At 41.9% G+C, this 19,343-nt stretch overlaps 2 protein-coding genes across 2 annotated transcripts in view; one reads left to right on the forward strand and one right to left on the reverse strand.

Annotated features, from left to right (window-relative positions):
- Positions 1-1,724, reverse strand: part of LOC110089245 (SPNS lysolipid transporter 3, sphingosine-1-phosphate (putative)) — a 40,186-nt gene extending 38,462 nt beyond the window's left edge. The window contains exon 1 of the mRNA XM_020812148.3: positions 1,624-1,724. The gene's annotated coding sequence lies outside the window, so the exon portion shown is untranslated. The remainder of the gene's footprint in view (positions 1-1,623) is intronic.
- Positions 1,725-2,102: 378 nt separating this feature from the next.
- The window catches only part of UBE2G1 (ubiquitin conjugating enzyme E2 G1), a 30,070-nt gene continuing 12,829 nt past the window's right edge, over positions 2,103-19,343 (forward strand). Inside the window, exon 1 of the mRNA XM_020812145.3 lies at positions 2,103-2,463. Within this exon, the coding sequence (XP_020667804.1) occupies positions 2,418-2,463 (46 nt within the window). The 5' untranslated portion in view covers positions 2,103-2,417. The remainder of the gene's footprint in view (positions 2,464-19,343) is intronic.

A 19,343-nucleotide genomic window follows, 5' to 3' on the forward strand; every position in this document is an offset into this window, starting at 1 on the left:
TGAGTTAAAAAGGTGTAATTAACAGTAATCGATTTCCTTAGCCTAGACCTAACTCTGGAATTTACAAAGCGAAATCTGATCTTTCAAATTGTTTTAGCAGTGGGAAGCGTTTTAAATTATTTATTTATTTATTTATTTATTTATTTATTTATTTATTTATTTACTTACTTACTTATATCCCGCCCATCTGGTCAATTGACCACTCTGGGCAGCTAACAGCAGATAAAGATAAAACAATTTAGAATATAACAATAATATACAGCATCAGTAATCAAATAATGGTTTGGTGTTGGTTTTAATTCTTGATGAAAGCAGCTTGGGGGGGGGGGCTCCTGAAGGAAAGGGATAAAAGCTCAAGCTATATTTTCTTCTGGAGATTTCTAGAAAGTAAGGACCAGGCAGGGCTGTCTAGGAACTACCAAGTCTGCTCCCAGGTGTGCATGAAAGATGCACCTTTTGAGTGTGCAAAAGCAGACGTGTTTGTTTCCTTATTACCATGCAACCACAACCTGATCCACAGGTCTGGGCAGAAGCCTTCTGCTTACCAGGCAGGAGAGGTTGCCAACTTTCCTTCCTACCAGTGCTCTTCTATCTTTAGCAAGCAGCTCCCAGGCAGAAACTCAACCGTGTAGACATTTTGCTCCCTGGCAGAAATTCCATAAGTGGAAATTTCCACATGTTAAAAGTTAAATGAGGTACTTCTTTTTTTCTTTTCTTTCTTTTTTTGCAACAGGGCAGAATTTAAATTTTATTTAAATAGGGTGTAGATCTCTTCAGGTTAAAAATAAAATAGCAACGGGAAGCCCTGGGCTGTTAATGCTATTATAATAATATAGTACAGTAAATCAATGTCAAAGTCCCTAAATTTGTTTTTGTTTTTTACACTTTGCTTCCAGTTTTTATATTATTTGTTTTTCATACCGTAAGCCGCCTAGGATCCTCTTGAGAAAGGTGGAGTGTAAATACTTTAACTAACTAACTAACTAAATAACAGTAATGATATTAATTTATATGTCACTTTTTAACCAAAGGACTTCAGGACTGAGTAGGGGGGGAAATGTTTGATGCTTTATTAAAAACAAACAAACAAACAAAACAAAAAAAACAGCCCACCACCATAATATGCAAAGCAAATCCAGAACTTTAGCGTCACAACAGCATATTCTAATATATTCTGAGTGTTGTTCTGGTACTTAACGCCTGAGAGTTTTCAAGCTGTTATTTAAAGCCTAATATGAGAAGAAATAAATACTCTCAATTAAATAGATTAAATAAATACGCTCAATTAAAGAAATTTACTCAATTAAGTAAAGTGAATTAAATTAATTAAATATTCTCAATTAAATAAATTAAATAAATACTCTCAGTTAACCTTAATACCTTCAGTTGAAGCGTCCTGTATCTTTTACGCTACTTTGTTATTTAAGGGGCATGCATGGGTATTGTGGTAAAACAATACATGTTTGTTACACGTGAACCGGTTTGGAGCGCCTGCGTTCCCACAACGCGTGTGGACCCGGGTTGCAAGCAAAGGGAAATAAACGTGCAACTAAAAACCAGGCCTCTCTAATCTGGTAATATCATCAGAGAGAGGAAGGAGGACAATAAAAAAAAACCACAAACCCCTCCTCAGCCTCTTCCTCCACGTTTGCTCTTCGACCAACTTTTAAACCTGAGAATAAAGTCCAGTCAGGAGCATTCTTGCCCTTCCCAAGATGGCCCCGAGCGGGACGGAGCCAATCAATCACTTAAAGCCCGCCCCCGCCCGCGCTGCCCGCGTTTTCCTCGCCCCGGCCGCGTTGCGCGCGCAGCGAAGGGGCCAGCCGGCTCCGACCTTCCTAAGATGGCGGGCCGCCTCCTGGCTTCCCTTGAGAAAGAGCGAGGGAAGGCGTGAAAAAGGAGAGAGGCGGGGGAGGGGGAAAGAAGGCAAGGCTTCCACTACGCCTGCGCCAGCCCCTCAGTGCGCCTGCGCGCCGCGGCGCCCGAGTGCAGTGAAATTCCGTGAAGAGGGGGGGGGTTGAAGAAGAGGAAAAGGAGACAAATTGTAATTAAAAAAATAAATTAAGAAGAAGAAGAAGGTGGTGGGAGAAGGTGAAGCCTGAGGGGAGAGGCTCGGGAGGGGGGCGAGGGAGGGCCGGCCGTCGCCTTTCCCCTCAGAGAAGTCTCCTCAGGAGGGGCTCCTCGCGCCTCCCCCCTCGAGGCGCTGCTGTGGCGGCGGCGGAGGCCCTCGGCGGAGGGGGGCTCGGCGTGAGGCGGAGGAGGGACAGCGGGGGTCGCCGGCGGGCTCCAGCCCGGCCATAGAGGCCGGAGGAGGAGGAGGAGGAGGAAGAAGAAGAGGAGGAGGAGGGAAAGGAGCGGGAGCTGCCGTCGCCGCCGCCGCCCCAGCCCGCCTCCCTCCCCGGGCACCGGCGGGGAGAATGACGGAGCTCCAGTCCGCGCTGCTACTGCGGAGACAGCTGGCAGGTGAGGGCGCCTCGGTGGGGGCAGGAGGAGACCCTCAGGAGAAGCCCCCCCGAAGGGGGGGAAAGGGAGCGGGGCCCTGACTGACTGACTGACTGACCGACCGACCGGGGGAGGGTTTCCTGAGGGGAAAGACGCTGAGAGAAGGGAGACATGGGGGAGGGGGCAGTTTTTGAGGGCCCCCTTGGGAGACTTGATAGGGAAAAAGTTGGAGGTTTTGTGTCGGGGGGGCGCGGAGAGAGGAGGGGGAGGTTGGCTTGGAGGGGTTGGTTGAAAGGAGGGGGAGGAAAGGAAATGGTTGGGGTGTTGTTTTTGTGGGTTGGGGTGTAAGGAAGGTTAAGGGGTCCCCCCAGGAGAGGCTGGCTGGTCAGGTGGTGGAGGAGGGGGTGGGGGAGGGAGAGGGGGAGGGGTTGTCCAAAAAGGTAAAGGGAGGTCTGTGATTTTTTTGGGAGGAGGGGAAGAGCCCCGGGATTTTGGGGAGCTGAGGGAAAGTGAAAAAGAGGGTTTTCTCCATGTTGGGGAAGGCAGGCTGAGGATTGGGGGTGGGCGCCAGGAAGGGGGTGAAGGGAGGGCTGCCCAGCGATGGTGTTGGCATTAAAAGCGTGTCAGTATGGGGTGATGAGAGGGGAGCGAGGAATCAGAGTTGGGGGAGAGAGAGAGAGTCTGGTGACACCTGGGTAGGTGGCAAAGAGACTGGGCAAAAGTCCACTAGACTAGGGAACCAGCTTTCTTTGGCCTCCCCAGTTCGTGGGAAGCATGAGTGCAGAGGAAGGGTGGAAAGGGTGACTCATCTAGAAGGATGAAGGGGAGGGGTTTCAGCCAGGGGGCTCTGGGACCTCCACCATCCTCTTCCCGCCCCCCCCCCGCATCAGGTGTGGTGTGCCTTTTTGTGAGGTTGTAAACAACTTGGCAGCATGGCACTGGGAAGGAGGTATGTAAAGTATATAGGGGATGGGGTTAAGGTAGGTGGTCATCTTTGGGTTAAACGAGCGAGAGGGAAGTTTGAAAATGGGAAAAGGTCCATCTTGAATTTTAAATGGTCTATCTGTCCCTTGGCCTAACAGAGGCCAGCCCACAGGAAGGTAGAGCTAGGCACCATGAGGAGAGAGATCGACAGAGTGATAAAGGGCTGGGAACTAGCAATGTAGGGCAGCTGGAGTTGAAGCAAGGGGGTGTGGCTTGGGAGTAGGCAATGGCGGGGGGGGGCTGGAGGTAGCGTGTGGAGAGGTATGGAGAGGCCTCCGCAGATTGCAGAAGGGGATGCCGCTGTGCAGCGATCTTCTTGGTGTGGTGGTGTGCAGGCTGAGGGGTTGACGGGAGTCGGCAGAGGGTGGTGTTCGGGCCAGGAAACCATTGCTTAAAGAAGAGAGAAGGGAAGCGAGCCTGGGGCAGCTGCTCTTGTCGACTGCCTGTTCTGAGACTTTGAAGAGGTGGGAGAAGAAGCACAGCTGAAATTGAGGGTACCTCGGAACTGCAACAGAATTGTTAAAGAATTGATACTAGTGGGCAAAGTGGTGGCTTACCTTCCTGGAGTGTTTAGAGTACAAAGAGGTGATGCGGCGGAGTGGGAAAATGGTACACCTAAGAAGATATGAAAGAATAGAGGAGGAATGTTCAGAAAATAATTGTTAGGTAGGAGTTAGGGAATTATAACTTGGAAGAAGACTTTGGTTGGGAAGAGAGACATTGAGGTTTATTATATGTACTGCATGAACAGGGCGGGCATAAGGGACAGGATAGGGGTAGGTTTATTTGTTGAATTTGAAAAGCTAAGGATTGAACTGGCTATACCTTCAAAATTGAAAGGGAGCTGATAGTTTTTTGTGCTTATTGCTTTTAGGAGGAAGGCATTCTTTAAGCTAGCAGGCATCTTTTGTGCGTAAAAGAGGTTGGTTCCATATTTAACAATGAACATTTAGCCCACTATTTAGAGAAGATTTAGAGCCTTGGTCTCATCTTTCTCTGTGCTTAGTCTATAAAAGAAGATTGTATGTACATACGGTACCTTGCTTTGAACAAAGCAGAGTACGGATGACATATGTGGATTAATAGGGTGGGGTTGCAGGAGAATTAATTAGTTTTGTTTCAAATCATAGGGCGCTGTTGCAGTTCTTTAACTTTCTCTGTAGTCAGGACCACTGCTAGGGCTGTCCTTTTCCAACTTCTTCCATTAAACATCCTTGGGCAATATTTTCTTGAAGCTGTCACAATTGTGTTCAGAGCAGAAAAACCTGGGTGAGGTATGATTTTATCTTGGAATAGGGGTAATCCAAAGAGTTGGGAGGAGAAATTGAGGGAGGATTCTAACCCAATTTTAGTGTGTTTAGGTGTGGAAAGCATGTTGTTCAAAATTTGGCTGCTTCCTTCACTTCCCTGGTTTTCTTCCACAGCTCTGCTAATTTTCTGGCTACTGGTACAAGGGGATGTGGTTGAACTTTCCCACCAGTTGTGCCAGGTATGCACATAGGTTGTCTGAGTAGTTAGACTTGCAGTGCAGCCCCATGTGCTGTTCACTTCCAGGATGACATAGAAATGAGCCAGCAACTGCTATTATACTAGAAGGAGAAAACATGTGTCATTTTTTCCATCTTGCTTTCCTCCCATCTCTTGTGTTCATGAAACTTTCAGACCTCTGGTGTCTTTGATTTCTACTCTGCTGATGAAGCAATCTCTGTCATACGTACTTACTAGTAATTTTAGAAAAAAAAGTTAGTCAGACTTGATTATACTTCTGTTCTCTTGCATAAAAAGATTACTTTAGATTAAAATAGGTAAACGTAAGTGATTGAGTTTAGTGATGTTTGGGGCAGCAAAGTTCTGGCTTAAGAGTTTGATAGGGAAGAAATTGGTGTGGCAGTCTATACTAAAAACCCGGGTTAATGCTTATGGAAGATTTACAGTTTTAGGTTAATATATTAGAAGCTTTGTAGTGACATAGAAGTTGTTCTAAAACTGCTTGTAAATATAAACATGTGGAAAACACTCAAGATTGTGTTTGTTTTTTATATGTGTGCAATCTGCCATTTAATAATGGCAATATATGGCAGATAAATACAAATACTTCATTATTTTAAAAGCAGTGTGAAGTGTTGTACTAGCTGCCGAATACCTTACATAGTGACATGAAAGCTGGGGACTGTTTCATGTTGAACCATGTTCAGTATTCTGTATCAGTTCATGGGAAGAGAACTAGTATAGTGTAGAAGATGAAGTGTTCAGAATCCCTGCTTAACTGTGGAAGCTCACTGGCCATGGTAGACAACTCCTTGAGCATCTTATATACCACAAAAGCCCCATTAGGATTGCTATCAGTTGGAAGCAACTTGGTAGGCCATAACAACATTAGAATCCGTAGAGCAACCAGAATAGTATAAGTTAAAATAGAAGCAGGACTGTATTTGTATTACTTCAAATCCAATTGAAATCCTTCCAGTTGTTTCTCTATTTCAACATTTTCTAATGCCCTTGAAAGAGGCAAAGGAGATGGTAAAACAAAAGAGAAATTTCAGAAATTCATTTCATTAATGTAATAATGAGAGTTTGTAGCTATAGACTCTTTCAAAATGGTGGGCTAGTGACAGTAAAGGATGAAAAGATTTATGTAGATTGCAGTATGGTGGCTGGGGAAATCTTCATTGTAGTTTTTTGAGGGAGCAATAAACTGAAGCAAGCAGATCAAATGAATGAAATGCTTCTGCAAGACTGTCTCCTTGTGACCATTACAAAAATACCCAGATAGAATGCAGCCATTAAAGAGGAGGAACATCTGCCCTGATGAATGGCTGAACATATCCCTCCACCTGTCTTTGCTCAACTTGGTGCTGCACTGCTAAATTTTAGCACTACCGTAGGAAAATAAACTGCATCTCTGCAGTAAAACATTGTGCATATGGGGACATACATCTTATTTTAGAGAAGACTCGTGCTCCTGGAGGCCTCTGGGAAGTTTAGTTCTTCTCTTAAGCCATACATGCATTTGCCTTGTTTTAGATGGAACAGCAAATGTGTGACGCTGGAAGTGTTTATTTCTTGTTGACATAATCTTTGGGAAACTAAAATTAGTCCTTAGGTCTGCTGCAGTTGCCGACCCTGGCCTAAATCTGGGCTGACCAAGATTTGTGAGAGGTGATAGGGTGTCTGTACCTCTGTAGGAGTGGTTATAGCTCATTGTTCAAGTACTGTACCTGATTTGGAAGTCCCAAATTCAACTGGCTTTCTCCCTGAGATCGATCTTTCAGAGCAGCTCTAGTCATACCAGTTGTCCCTGCCTGAGACATTTTCATATATTAATCCTTCACAAACTGTAGGGTTCGAGCGATCTGCAACCCAAAAACTGCTCTCGACACATAAAACACATGGCTCTGTACAAGAATGGGGTCAGCACAACTTGCTGAAAGTGTTGTATGGATTGATGATGTTGCTTGGATGTTTCCAGAGAAGTAGCCCGGCTAGTCTGTCTCAGCATGTTGGCAGAAATGGGAAAAAAGAAGGGGGGGAAGAGAGGCAAAAAAGGACAAACTATTGTGGTGTGTTAAAGGCCCACGTGTTTGTTTCAGGGTGAGCTTGCGTAGATCAGAATCCACTTTTTCAGACACATAGAGTACACATCCTATGTTTGGGTGGAAATCTTAATTTATGCTTCTAGCTTATGCTACAGCAAGGGATGTGGATATGGAACCTTCTCATTCTGCTTGTACATGGCTTCATTAGACTGAATGATTTAACAGGGTTTGACGTTTTTGTCCACCATGTGTGTGCTGATACTCTCTGGCAAGCGAGAAGACCATGGAGTCTCTGCTGATCACAAAGTCGCAAAAAGAGGCAGAATCATACCAGCAGCTGTATGGCTGATACAACTGTCCCCATATTCTTCCCTGTCCCCATGTCACAACTCTAGAGCAGGGAAGGCTGTTAAGAGGCCTGTTCACCCACCGTACCACTGAAGCAACTGGAATACCTTGGCAGTGGAAGCCAAGGAAGAAAAACTCAACCCCTGTCCTGCTCCAAACATGGAATAGGAAGAATATTGTTCCTTAGTTTCTGCAGAGCTGTGACTTCAACGACCAGTTGGGAAAAATCCCAACTGACTCCAATTTTTGCTTTATCTACTAACTCCTGTCAAAAATTAAAGGCTTTTGCTGATAAGTTCTATAAATTGTTATTAATGTTGGCTTAACATGAATAATGGAAACTTACAAAGTAAAGGTTTGTGGTTCAGCATGCCTTCGAGAATTGCAGGTGTAGCAATCCTTACGTATTCTGTGTCAGTTCGTGTTATAACACAGTGTAGTAATAGGTCCTTCTTCAGTCATAATAGCAATAAAATAAATCCTCTGTTCATGTTCTTTGTTAAAATCTCTGCAAAGTAGGACTTCCTTTTGATAAGAGAATTGAGACTCGCCAAAAAGTCATCAGGAAATTCAGACTTCCCAGCGCTGTTTCCTATGGCTGTCTAGTCTAAGAGGGAACTCCCTTGTGCAGCTAATGTTCTCAAACGACCACAACCCCAGCTTGTTGGCTGGCACGTACATTCAAGTTACAGCTGTTCTAATCTTTAAACAGTCAGAATGTGAGCAAGTCATATTACTGCCCACCTCTGTTGCACATATGTCAGTTGTGTTTAGACATTTATTTTCAGAAAGGTAACCAAGATAATCTGTTGAAGCAAAAAAAGGGGGTGGGGTTAGCACGGTGGATTTTATTTAAATCAAACTGAATTATTTATCAGTAAGCATTTTTTTAAAAAATCTAATTTCTTTTTTAAAACTGGATTTTTAAAATTTAAATCAGATTATTTTCATTTAAATTAGATTGTTTATTTTTTATTTGAATCCGTTTTTTAAAAAAAAATAAAATGCTTACTGGCTAGTCATTTAAATAGTGATTTAAAGTAAGTCCATGCCAGGTGACAACTGAAGAACTTAGATTTGCTGGCTGAAATCCTGTTGGGCAGCTCCACATATGTAACAAGGATAATGTGGTCAGTGGGGATGTGCCTCGTACACAATGCAACCCAGTTGTGTTTACAAAGTAATCACAAAAGGAATATTTTAATCGGCGGTTATTTGCCACTGCAGATGACCTTATCAATAGAATTTTAGCAATTATGGAAGTTTATACTATGTTAAATTTGATAGTTCTTAAAGTGCTGAAAGGGTTAGGTTGTTGTTGTTTTTAACTGGAAGTAAGAATTTTGGGCACATAGTGTTTTCTCCCATGTACAAAGGCATCTTACGAGGTGGTTGTTGCAAGAATTGAGATAGATTTAAGTAGGTATTTATGCATGAGTTTGATCCTAATTAAAGCCAGGGTTGAGCAACACACACCTTGTGAACCTCTTTTCTTGTAGTCCATGTGCTAGTAGTGAATTGTTTGCAATAAAATAAAATAATACTATGGCAGTTGTTCCAAAGGCCACTTTTTTCTTGAACCTCCTCCTTTATCTGTGACAGGCTGCTGCAGATTAAGGGAGATATTCTACACTCTCTTGGACCATAAAGATGGGGGTCATTGATGCTGAAATGTGGGGGGGTGAAGGAAGAAAAACGAAGCCTCTAAAAGGTTGTAGGGGCCAATGATTCCACCCTCCTCTCCATGAGAATTCAGGAACCTTGTCTTAAGCATTGACAGGAATTTGTTTTACATTTCCTGTGGTTGAGAGAGGACCAGATGGGTTACAAAGATGCAGAAGCTTTTCATTGGTTAGTTTCACCTTTATGGTTAGTGAAATTGACAATATATCTGTAAAGTATTATTAAGAGCCTCATGGCGCAGTGGTTAAACCGCTGTACTGCAGCCAAAACTGGGCTCATGACCTGGGGTTCAATCCCAGGTAGCCGACTCAAGGTTGACTCAGCCTTCTATCCTTCCGGGGTTGGTAAAATGAGTACCCAGCTCGCTGGGGGGGGGGGCAATGTGTAGCCTGCATAATTAACTTCTAAACCGCCCAGAGAGTGCTTGAAGCGCTATGGGGCGGTATATAAGCAGCACACTTTGCTTTAAAAGTGTGAACTACCAGCAGTTCCTGAGTCTGGTGTGTGTGTGTTATGTGCCATCAGGTCACTTGCAATGTGTACTGACCCTAAGAGGATTATTGAAGAATGTGAGATTTTCAAGAAGCAGTTTCCCATTGCCACCTCCCAGTGAGTTTCCATAGCTGAACAGGGATTTGAATCTAGACTTCCAAAGGTCTTGTGTGATAGTGTCTACTACAGCACATAGTCTCCCTTAGTCTGGTAAATTAGCATCAGCTACAAGAGCGGAATGCCTATAAGGCCACAAACTTGAAAACTAAACAGAGATACACAGTGCTTTGCAAGTGGTGTATTCTTCAATGGCAAAAGAGCAGCATATTTCAAAATGAATGCTTTTTGGCCTAATGGGTGAGTTTTCCTTAACAGACAGTGATATTTTAGAAAGTGTAGTTCTGAGAGGAAAAACTACTTCTCATCAGGGATACTTCAGAAGCTGTTGGACCTGGCAGGACAGTTATTTACTGTGGAGCGGACATTTTTAGTAACTTCTAAACCTACTGTTACATTTACTCATTTGGATTTCACAAAACTACAGTTGTAACTTTTTTTTGGAAAAGCTAGTGAGGTGTGGTGTTTAGGATGTATGACCTTGACGTGCAAAACCTGGATTAAGATCCCCAATTACTCATGAAATACTCTGGATGACATTAGGCCAGTCACAATGTCATAGCCTGACTTGTGTCAGATTTGTTTCTGAGGGTAAGCTGTGGAGAACCGCATGTGCTACCTTGAGCTCTTGAATGAAAGGTGGGCTATAAATTTAACAATTTGTAAGCTACCTTGGGTCCTTTTGAGGAGAAAGGCAGGGTAAAAATATTTTAAATAAAACAAGTAATTCATCCTCGTTTTGAATGTTAAAAGATTTTGTAAAACCATTCCTGGAATTAATTTGTTACAACTCCTGTTGAGAGCTGCTGCCACATAATTGTGGGCTATATAAATTGAAAATGTGTGTATCTGCTAGCAGTGCATATATGCTAACGAAGGTAGGGAAGCAAAGAGAAATTAGTACTGTATGTGTGGCCTTAGAATTCTGTGGTGAACATTTTTTTCATGATTTGCCACAGTATTAAGTAGGAGTTTCTAAGAGAAGGATGAATGAAGAGCGATTGGTGTCAGGACTCCTCCTTAACAAGGATACTCAGTAACCTTCTGTTAATGGTAATGCAAAAAGAGATACTGTATCTTCTTTCTGGAGTATTCCCAACTTTACCAGTGAATATATGGAAGCAATTTAGCTAAAAAGACAGCAACAAAAACAGCTGCCCTGTTCCCCCAAACAGATGGCTATTAACTCATAAGGACTGGAATATTAGGGTATGTTATAATAGCCTTCTTCCCCCACCAAAGAATAATTTCCAGAAGCAGAACAATTCTTGCAAAAAATTAAGACTCTCAGTAGATGTGAGAGGTGACTGTACTAATGTGGCTTGATTCTACCAACAACTCAGTGAAAGAAGGGGAATATTACAGACTTGGTTTGTAGTAGGTCAAAATTCCTGAGATAAGCAGGCATTGGTGTTCTGTCCACTCACTTTTAACCCAGTCTTTTGTGTATGGCTTGTATACTGGGATGTTTGAATCCTGTCTTGCCCCTTTCCTAGCAGACCAGAGCAATGTCTTCGTTATGTATCTGACTTTTTAGAGTGAAGAACAGCCAGATTGCTGTGTTCAGACATTACAGGTAATGGATGGGAGCCTGAGTTTGTTCAGACCCTTCCACTTGCAGCAGGATGGGTTGGTCAGCTTTCATAGCGAGAAAGAATTCTGGCTTACTGTGATATTTGAATAGGCCCCTAACATTCAGTAGCATTGTTCTGTCTATACAAATAATTTTGTTTAAATACTTTCTCAGCTAGATTGGAAGCAGGGGTGGCTGAATACAAGTTGGATTTACAGAGGTTTTTGTTTCCTAATAAAGCCTGCGGTTATTTCAAATTTAAACCTGTTGACCCACAAATGATAAGAAAATGAACATCATTATGGTTATAGAAGGGGTGACCTCTAATCTCTTAGTGAAACTGCTACAAAAATGTGTGGTAATCATTCTTATCTTAAGAGCAGGATGCTTCTTATTGGGGTGTTTCATAACAGCTGCAATTTAAACCAGAAAAGATCAGCTCTTTTTAATGAGACTTGTTGGTGGGATGAATTATTTCTTCCTAGGGTACCTGCAGCTTGAATTGCAATCTAAAGTAAAAACTAGAGTTGCCTGCCTGCCTAGCTTAGACTTTACTTAAAAGAATTATGTTACACTAACGAAAATGCAACCAAGTTCAGTTATCAAACAATAGCATTTTCAGTCTCAATTATTTTAGAGCCATTTGGCGTAACCTAAATAATGCTTGCAGTAACTGTAGAAGTTTTTTAAAATACAGCTATCGTACAGGGCAGGTGGTGCTTTGTAAACTGTATTGGCAAGGGGAAAGGAGTGATGGACCCTGACCTCTTCGACAGCTAAGAGCAAAGTGTGCTGACTCCTGCCTCACTTTCGGATGACACAATAAGTGTTGCAATTAAGATAGGCTTCCTCCTAGCCTAAGACATTGTTGGTTTCAGAATATATTTGACCAGCTAATTCCTTAACCCCCACCCCACCCAGCCTTATTAAAAGTCCCCTGATGCATCCTTTCCTCCTGAAATATATATTTTGGCCCAAATTTGACTATAAATATTGTAAAGAATGTTGAAGCTACAGTAATCCACGTAATAACCCAGTCTTGTTCACTGAGAGAACAATTAAACTTTGCTGCGGGAACTACTGGTTCAAGGAAACAGTTTCCCCCTTCTATTGATGTCCTAACGCTTGAAATGGAGAGCCAGGTATGGAAATCTTATGGGTTTTCATTATGTGGGGGTGGAATGAAGTTCTTACATAGCACAGTGCAGCATTAATCCTACTTGAATATAGGGCACAAAGAGAAGAATTTGTGGAAATGATCTCAGCTGCTCAAGGCAGCATCTCAATTGATGCCTTCAGTCCTCTCATTCCTAGTCTGTAGAAATGGGAAATGGAGCTAAAGCTCTGAACAGATGCTTTAAGACCATAAAGCACAGTAAATCACTTCACTGATGAGAGCAGCTTACTGTCGGGGACTACTTGGCTTTTGTAAATCCGCATGCGCAGAACTCTGGAAGGGATCTAGTCTCTGGCACTGAGGCTTAGCTTTGTGAGAATCTCAGGCTTCGTGCTTCAAAAACCACCCCAAACAACATATGTGTGTAGGACATGTGCATGTACAATCCCAAAGGCAGTGGCTATAAAAAATGTAGCATTTGGGCAAAGCTAGAAAACAGTTGATCCTCTAGATGTTTTTGCGCAGCAGCTGCCATTAGCCATTGGTGAAAGCTGATAGGACTCTCAGTTCAAAGCCACAATATTCCTCACCTTTGATTCAGAATGTTAGTATTTGGTTGGTGTTTCTCTGTGCCAACAAGTTACTGATCTCTTAGTGTTCCATTCCTCAACTCTCTAAACTGTTTCCCTTATTACCATATTGTTCCTTAACTCATAAATCTGAATTTCCCAATGTTCTGTGAAAATTTAATTACCTGATCAAGTGTGTTGCTTGATCTCAATTTCCTTCTGACGTAGAATATTAAATAGAAAATCCCAGTAAATCTTGCAAAACCATATGGAGAAATGTATCAGTAACATCTACATAAGGTAAGTGTGTAGAATGTCAGTTCACCTTTTCTGAGAAGTTAGGAAATTAATTTGTCTTTATCCATAGTATTGTGATATTATCAAAGATTAATATGCCTATTACTTCTGTGCAAAATTTTTTCACAATATCTAATTGGAGGTAGAATTTGCAGCTTCCAAATCAGCAACATGTTTGTTGTTCCTCTATTCCAGGAAAAAAGGTTAAGATGGTTCAGTTGAAGCAAGCGTCTGAGCAAGCGTCTGTGTTACTTCATATATGTGACTTAAATTGGTGCACATGTCCCATTATGAGTTACATGAATACTGCTAACTTCCCAAGCCCAGATCAAAAATTAGTTTTGACCTTTAAGTTCCATTGTGGCTTCAGACCAGGTTGTTTGAAAGCCTGCTTGTTTCCTTATATCCCTTTCTGTGTGGAATGCAGCCTTGTTCCTCATTCCCAGGCCTGCAACAATATATATAAGGAAAGGAAGGACAAAAGATATAGATATAGATAGATAGATATAGATATACACACTGTGTGCGTGCACACGCACGCACACACACACAGAGTATATATATCTTTTGTCCCTTTCCTAGACTGCTCATCTAATTGTGTGCAAAGAATTTCGTGCATTCATGCATGCAGCTGTTTGGAATTTCTATTTATTTAGATTATAATCTTATTCATGTAACATATTTTAATCTCAGAAGATTTCTGGGTGGTGTGTATAATCATTAATAATTCAGTACAATAAAATTTTAATCTAAACACGAATAGTAATGTCAAGAGGCCTAAAACTGTCAAATGAAAACTCAGGTGCACATTTAAATTTAAATAGGTAAAACTTGCACTTCTTAAAAAAAAACACCTGAACAGGTAAAAAGGCCTTGACCTGGTACCAAAAAAGAAGGTGATGTCAGCACTGGGCCTATCTTCTGTGGGAAGGTATTCTAGAGCTCTCACCACAGAGAAGTTATTCTCTTAAGCAGGGCAGAGAGAATGAGTCCCTCTCATATTAATATAAAAGCAAACTGGCATGGGAAAAAAAATACTCTGTCATATGTTTAGCACACAAGCTATTTCTTATCTTCCAGCTGCACCCAGAGAAGGAGTTCAAGGCAAGACAGACTGAAAAACATCTCAAAATTTTGCGCAACTCAAATTTCAGAATGCTGTTTCTAAAGTAATGTGCGTTGGAATTTTAGCACCATGCACTGCCTCTCCTGCAGGCGCTATTACTGTGTCATGCAGTTTATACAGTGTTGTGTTTTATGGTTTTGAAGCTAAATTGTAGTTTGATTAACTTTATTGTCATCTGTCTTTGTATGAAACAGGAAAGAGCTCCAGCTCTTTGTAGCAGAATAAAGCTATTTGAGTTGAGTACCTATGTTCCAAGGGCTCATGGTTCATAATAATACTTTGTAATATAAAAATACTGTTAATTGGAAATGGAAGTGGATAGGGGCTACAAGACATAGGCACATATTCTCTCTCTCACTTCAACCTCCTTTCTCACAGTGTGTCAAAATGCTGTTCGCTACCAGACAAATCTCTCCTCCAGTTCAGTGTCTAAATATTGACTTGGGCATTCACGCTCTAGAAAACAGGGGAGTTCCTATCCCATCCCTGCTTAAAGCAACCTCTCTCCTGTGTTGTTCACACGCAGTGCCACGGCATAAGTTCAGCTGAAATATTTGATGCCCATCAGCTTTATCTTATAAAACTGTTAGTTAGGAACACTTAATAAGCTTTTAAAATGTTTTGATACTCTGGGGATGGACGAAGTCATAACTTGGATTTTGAAGTGTTGTACTCTGCCCACCTTTAGACAGGGAACTCATGATGTCTACAGGATAGGGGAACACTTGGGGGTGCTTGGTGGGAGACTTGGAAGACAAGAATAAGCCCCTTTATTGCCTGGTTGGCTTGCTGTAGCATACCCATCATCGTTGGAAGTCATAGCAACCTGTAGTTTGCGAAGCAATGACAGTAACACCGCATGACATTTCGGTTGCAAATATTGACACTGTAGTTCACCGTGAGGAGAGCATTATAGATACTAAGTTAAAATTGGGGAGGGGTGAAAGGGCATTGAAGCATGCCCTAAATCTGGGGTGGTGTAATACTGTAGTACGATTCTTGGAAATGTTTCTTTAATGTCTCGGTTGTCTTTAATGTATACTTTGTCATACTCAAAATGTGTCAAGACTTCTCTCCGCTGAAACGGTGTGTATTTTGATCAGTGAGCAAAATCTGTTTGATTAGAGCAGCCCCCCCCCAAAAAAAACCCAACCTCTTGAAGTGGCAGAAGTTTTAACTTGTAGCCCTTGATGCTAATCACTTGCTTCTGTGTATCTAATAAATGTGCTTTGACCAGAAAGCAGAAGATAGTTTTTCCTGGATATGCAGGTAGGCTGAAGACTGGCTGGATTGTTTGGGTATGGCAACAGGTTTACTGCAATGCTAGTGACTGTACAAGTCCCTTTAGACCAGTAATGGGTGATTCATGAATATGTCCTAGGCATTATTTTTTTTAACCCTCAGTAGTTTCTTTGTTCTCCTTTTCCTGAACTAGGGTGGCAAAAACAGCATTTTCTTCAACATAAACAACATGGATGGGAGCCATAAGCTTTATTTTTAAGAACATTGAAGAGTGATGTGACACCTTAGAGATTAATTGGTTTTGTTTGGTACAAGCTTCATGAACTATAGCCCACTTCTTCAGGTGCAATTGCCTCTTTGTTGAAAGTACATTTTACCTTAAAAAAAAAAAAGCTAGGAATACACCTTTTGACTTGTTTACAGGGGAAAACAAGCAGTGATTTTGTGGCCACCCCAACAAATCTTGTTGTAGAAATACACATCAACCACTGAGATTTTAGCCAAAGGGGGACCATTGTGGTCCCTGTCCCTCTGGAAAATTTTCACTCTCGCCATAGATAACACCATGTGAAGATATAGACCAGCATGCTCACTTTGTTTTTTTGTTTTGTTTTGTTTTTTGTAAGTTAGAGAGTAGTGATGCAGAAACATCATAAGTACCGAAGGATGTCCTGTGGTAAGTCTGGCTTGTGGGAAAGGTAAACAAGCAGAACTGTGCTGAGCCAAGTGTAAAATGAAACAACTGCAAGCAGGTTGAGAGCACAGACTGCTGACAGGCCTGAGCTGTGGCATCAGGACTATTTTACAGCTGATGCTACTGGTAATTAGACCATACTGACAAAACAGGAAAGAGAAGGTAAGCTTAGTGAATGGTCTTGTTGCCTCAGAATGGCTGTTCCTGTCTAAAAAATCCATTTTGTCTTGGAAACAGATGGCTTCATCTTCAGTCACCTTAGCTTTCCTGCTCTCAGTTCAGGAGACCAGATTTTAGTCCAGTCGCTCAAAAGATTTCTGCTTAGAATTGTTGAGTTCTATTGCGAGGAGGGCTGCTTTACTTTATAAATGAGCTGCCTGCCTCCCACAAACTTTTGTGGAGTAAGATCAATTTTGGACTTCTGGCACATTCTAGCCATCTCCCTTGAGAGTAAGCATGAATTGATACTTTCATTTGCTTGCTACAGTATGGTGTCTGTGTGCATGAGTGTGCAAAATATGCACACCGCTGCACAGTACTGAAAGAACTACTATTGAAAACATAGTTTTGAGGTGTTAACCCACAGTGGTGATTTAGAGGGTTCATCTGGTATGCTTCTTGTAAATGGCTTCAGAATGGCTCCCGTCCATAAAGGGACCTCCTGATAAAATGGCTTCTACTACCACCTCCTCTTTCACACTTATATTGATATATAGAGCGCAACACTGATCATGGGGATTGCTCTCCCAAAATAGGGTAACTTCTGTTCTCCAGGTTCTTGTTTGGTATATGAACTGAAATACTGTAATAGACGTGTATGGTATGCTTAGGAAGTTCTGAAAATCTTCACTGCTACATTAATGGCGAGATTGGTAGCTCAGTGAAAGTGCACATACGTGGCATGTGCACCACCCTAGGCTCAGTCCTTGGTGTCTCCAGGGATTGCCAGCAGAGTTATATCTGAAACCCTTGGATTGCTAGGGGCTGACATACCTGTTTTGGACATAATGCTGATAGTGTAGTATTGTAGGAATGAACCACAGTGAATCCATGCTCCTACGTACTTCCTCCAGTATGGGATTGAGATCAGAGGATTCTGTTTTAGATTCACTGCTGCTTAGTGTGTTATCTGAACTGTACATTGTGTGTAAAAAGTATGGTTAGTGGAAGCAAAACAGCATAGTAAATCACAATTCAAAATTGGCTTGCTTATGCCTCACTGCAGTTTAGTTTATCAGCAGCTCATTGAGGTTCAGGCAACATGGCAAACTGCAAACAAGAACGTTTAACTCTTCGCACTGACACAAAGTGAGGATGCGTATCTTCCCTATCTTTGTTCTTGTGGCTCATTCTCATAATGCCAAACCATGAGTTAAATGTTATATCCGAAGCAGCCCGCTACAGACAGTGGGCTAGATTGGTGATTCCCAACCTTGGTTCCCCAGAGCAGATGTTCTTGAACTCCAGTTCCCAGAAGCATTCACCATTGGCTGTGCTGACCAGGGTTTCTGGGAATTGTAGTCCAAGAACCTCTGAGGATCCAGTGTTGCACTGGGCTAAATAGACCAACAGTCTGACTCTGCGTATGCTTTTATGTGTGTGGATTTTAACATGGATTGGAAGCAGCTGCATACTTCCTGTGTTAACGCTTCTCATGCTTACCTTTATTTGTTAAAATCATTTAGTTATTTTGCTTCTAGGGTTTCTGTCAAAGTCTGTTTATGGCAGGAGTATGCACAGTGGCCATTTATGTTATGGATGCAGATATATGGTTAGTACTTCCTAATGGAAAATATAATCCTTTCTGAAACAGGTGTACAATTTACTGATACCTTACAAATCTAATAATTCTACATCCTAAATCAGTCTTCTTGGCAAATATGCATTAGCAAAATCTTGATCTAATATTAGTGTTCATGCAAAGCTACATATTTATGCATATCTAGCTTTGTCTTGTCCCCCTGCAACTCTAAAAGCCTGTTACTACGCTTTCCCAGTGCCCTCTTTAAACTGAAACTTGGTTTCTATATGCAACAATGTTACTGAATTTTCTTCTGCACAGTCATTGTTGGTATGTTTAACATTATCTAATGTACAATCTGAACTAAAGTTCATGTATACAATGAAGCTTGGAGTTGTGTTATCAGTTGAGAATTCCCACATGTCAAAAGATGATTGCTTTAATCCTGCATAAACATGCCCTGTGATTCTTACAGCGCAGGCTGGAGAATGATGTGTAAACATGCTATGATCTTACAGAAAAGGAGGGACAGGGGCACATAATAGCCACCTATTGAAGAGTAATTGACTCAGTTGACAGTTTTTATTCCTGGAATTATTGCAACTCATATGTTGCCTCTAGTAGGTTTGGCTGGGAGGGAGCTTTCTGGGCTGGTATAACTGTCAATCAGTCCAGCAGTAACCAGTTTTTCCTTCCCTGCCTCTGATTTTTATAAGGACCACGCTTAAGAGTCAGTTCTTTTTCCTTTGTAGTTAGATAAACTTCTTGCAGATAGGGTGACTTCTCTGTCATTTCTCAGCATCAGAAACCAGGTGCATAACAATTTCAGGAAGGCCTTGTCGGTTGCAGCAACATGTTTGTTGAACCCCCCCCCCCAGGGAGATTTGATCAGTCCCATGTTTTGTTGTTATTAAAATATTAGCTTATGATTTTCTGTAGTTCGTTTTGTTTTTGTTTTGTTGATTTGATATCTTCCATCGTTGTACTCTTTTTCTGAAGTCAGTGGTGATAGGACAATCTATATCATACAGCGGAAGGAAGGAGCTGGATTGACTACTTCAAAACCCCTTGGCTGTTCAGAGCAACCAGAAACCTGAGCGTTAGATGTGCCCTGTCCAGTTTCTTTAGTTACAGATTTGACAAAGCGCCAGATGCAAACCTTTAAACGTTCAGCCGAAAACCTAATCTAAATGTTATAGCGAATTGTAAGGTGCACGATCTGTTAGCCGTACAGGCCGTCTCAGAGAACCATGACCATTTTTCTTTCTTTAGTATTCAGGACATTCTGGCTGAAAGGTGATTACAAAATGGCAGGCTGCAACTACTGAAGCAAGCTGAAGAGTTGAGATGCCATGCATAGCTGCTCCTTTAGCCATAGGGCT

Source organism: Pogona vitticeps, chromosome 7, assembly GCF_051106095.1.
Source record: "Pogona vitticeps strain Pit_001003342236 chromosome 7, PviZW2.1, whole genome shotgun sequence".
In the NCBI taxonomy this organism is placed as follows: domain Eukaryota; kingdom Metazoa; phylum Chordata; class Lepidosauria; order Squamata; family Agamidae; genus Pogona; species Pogona vitticeps.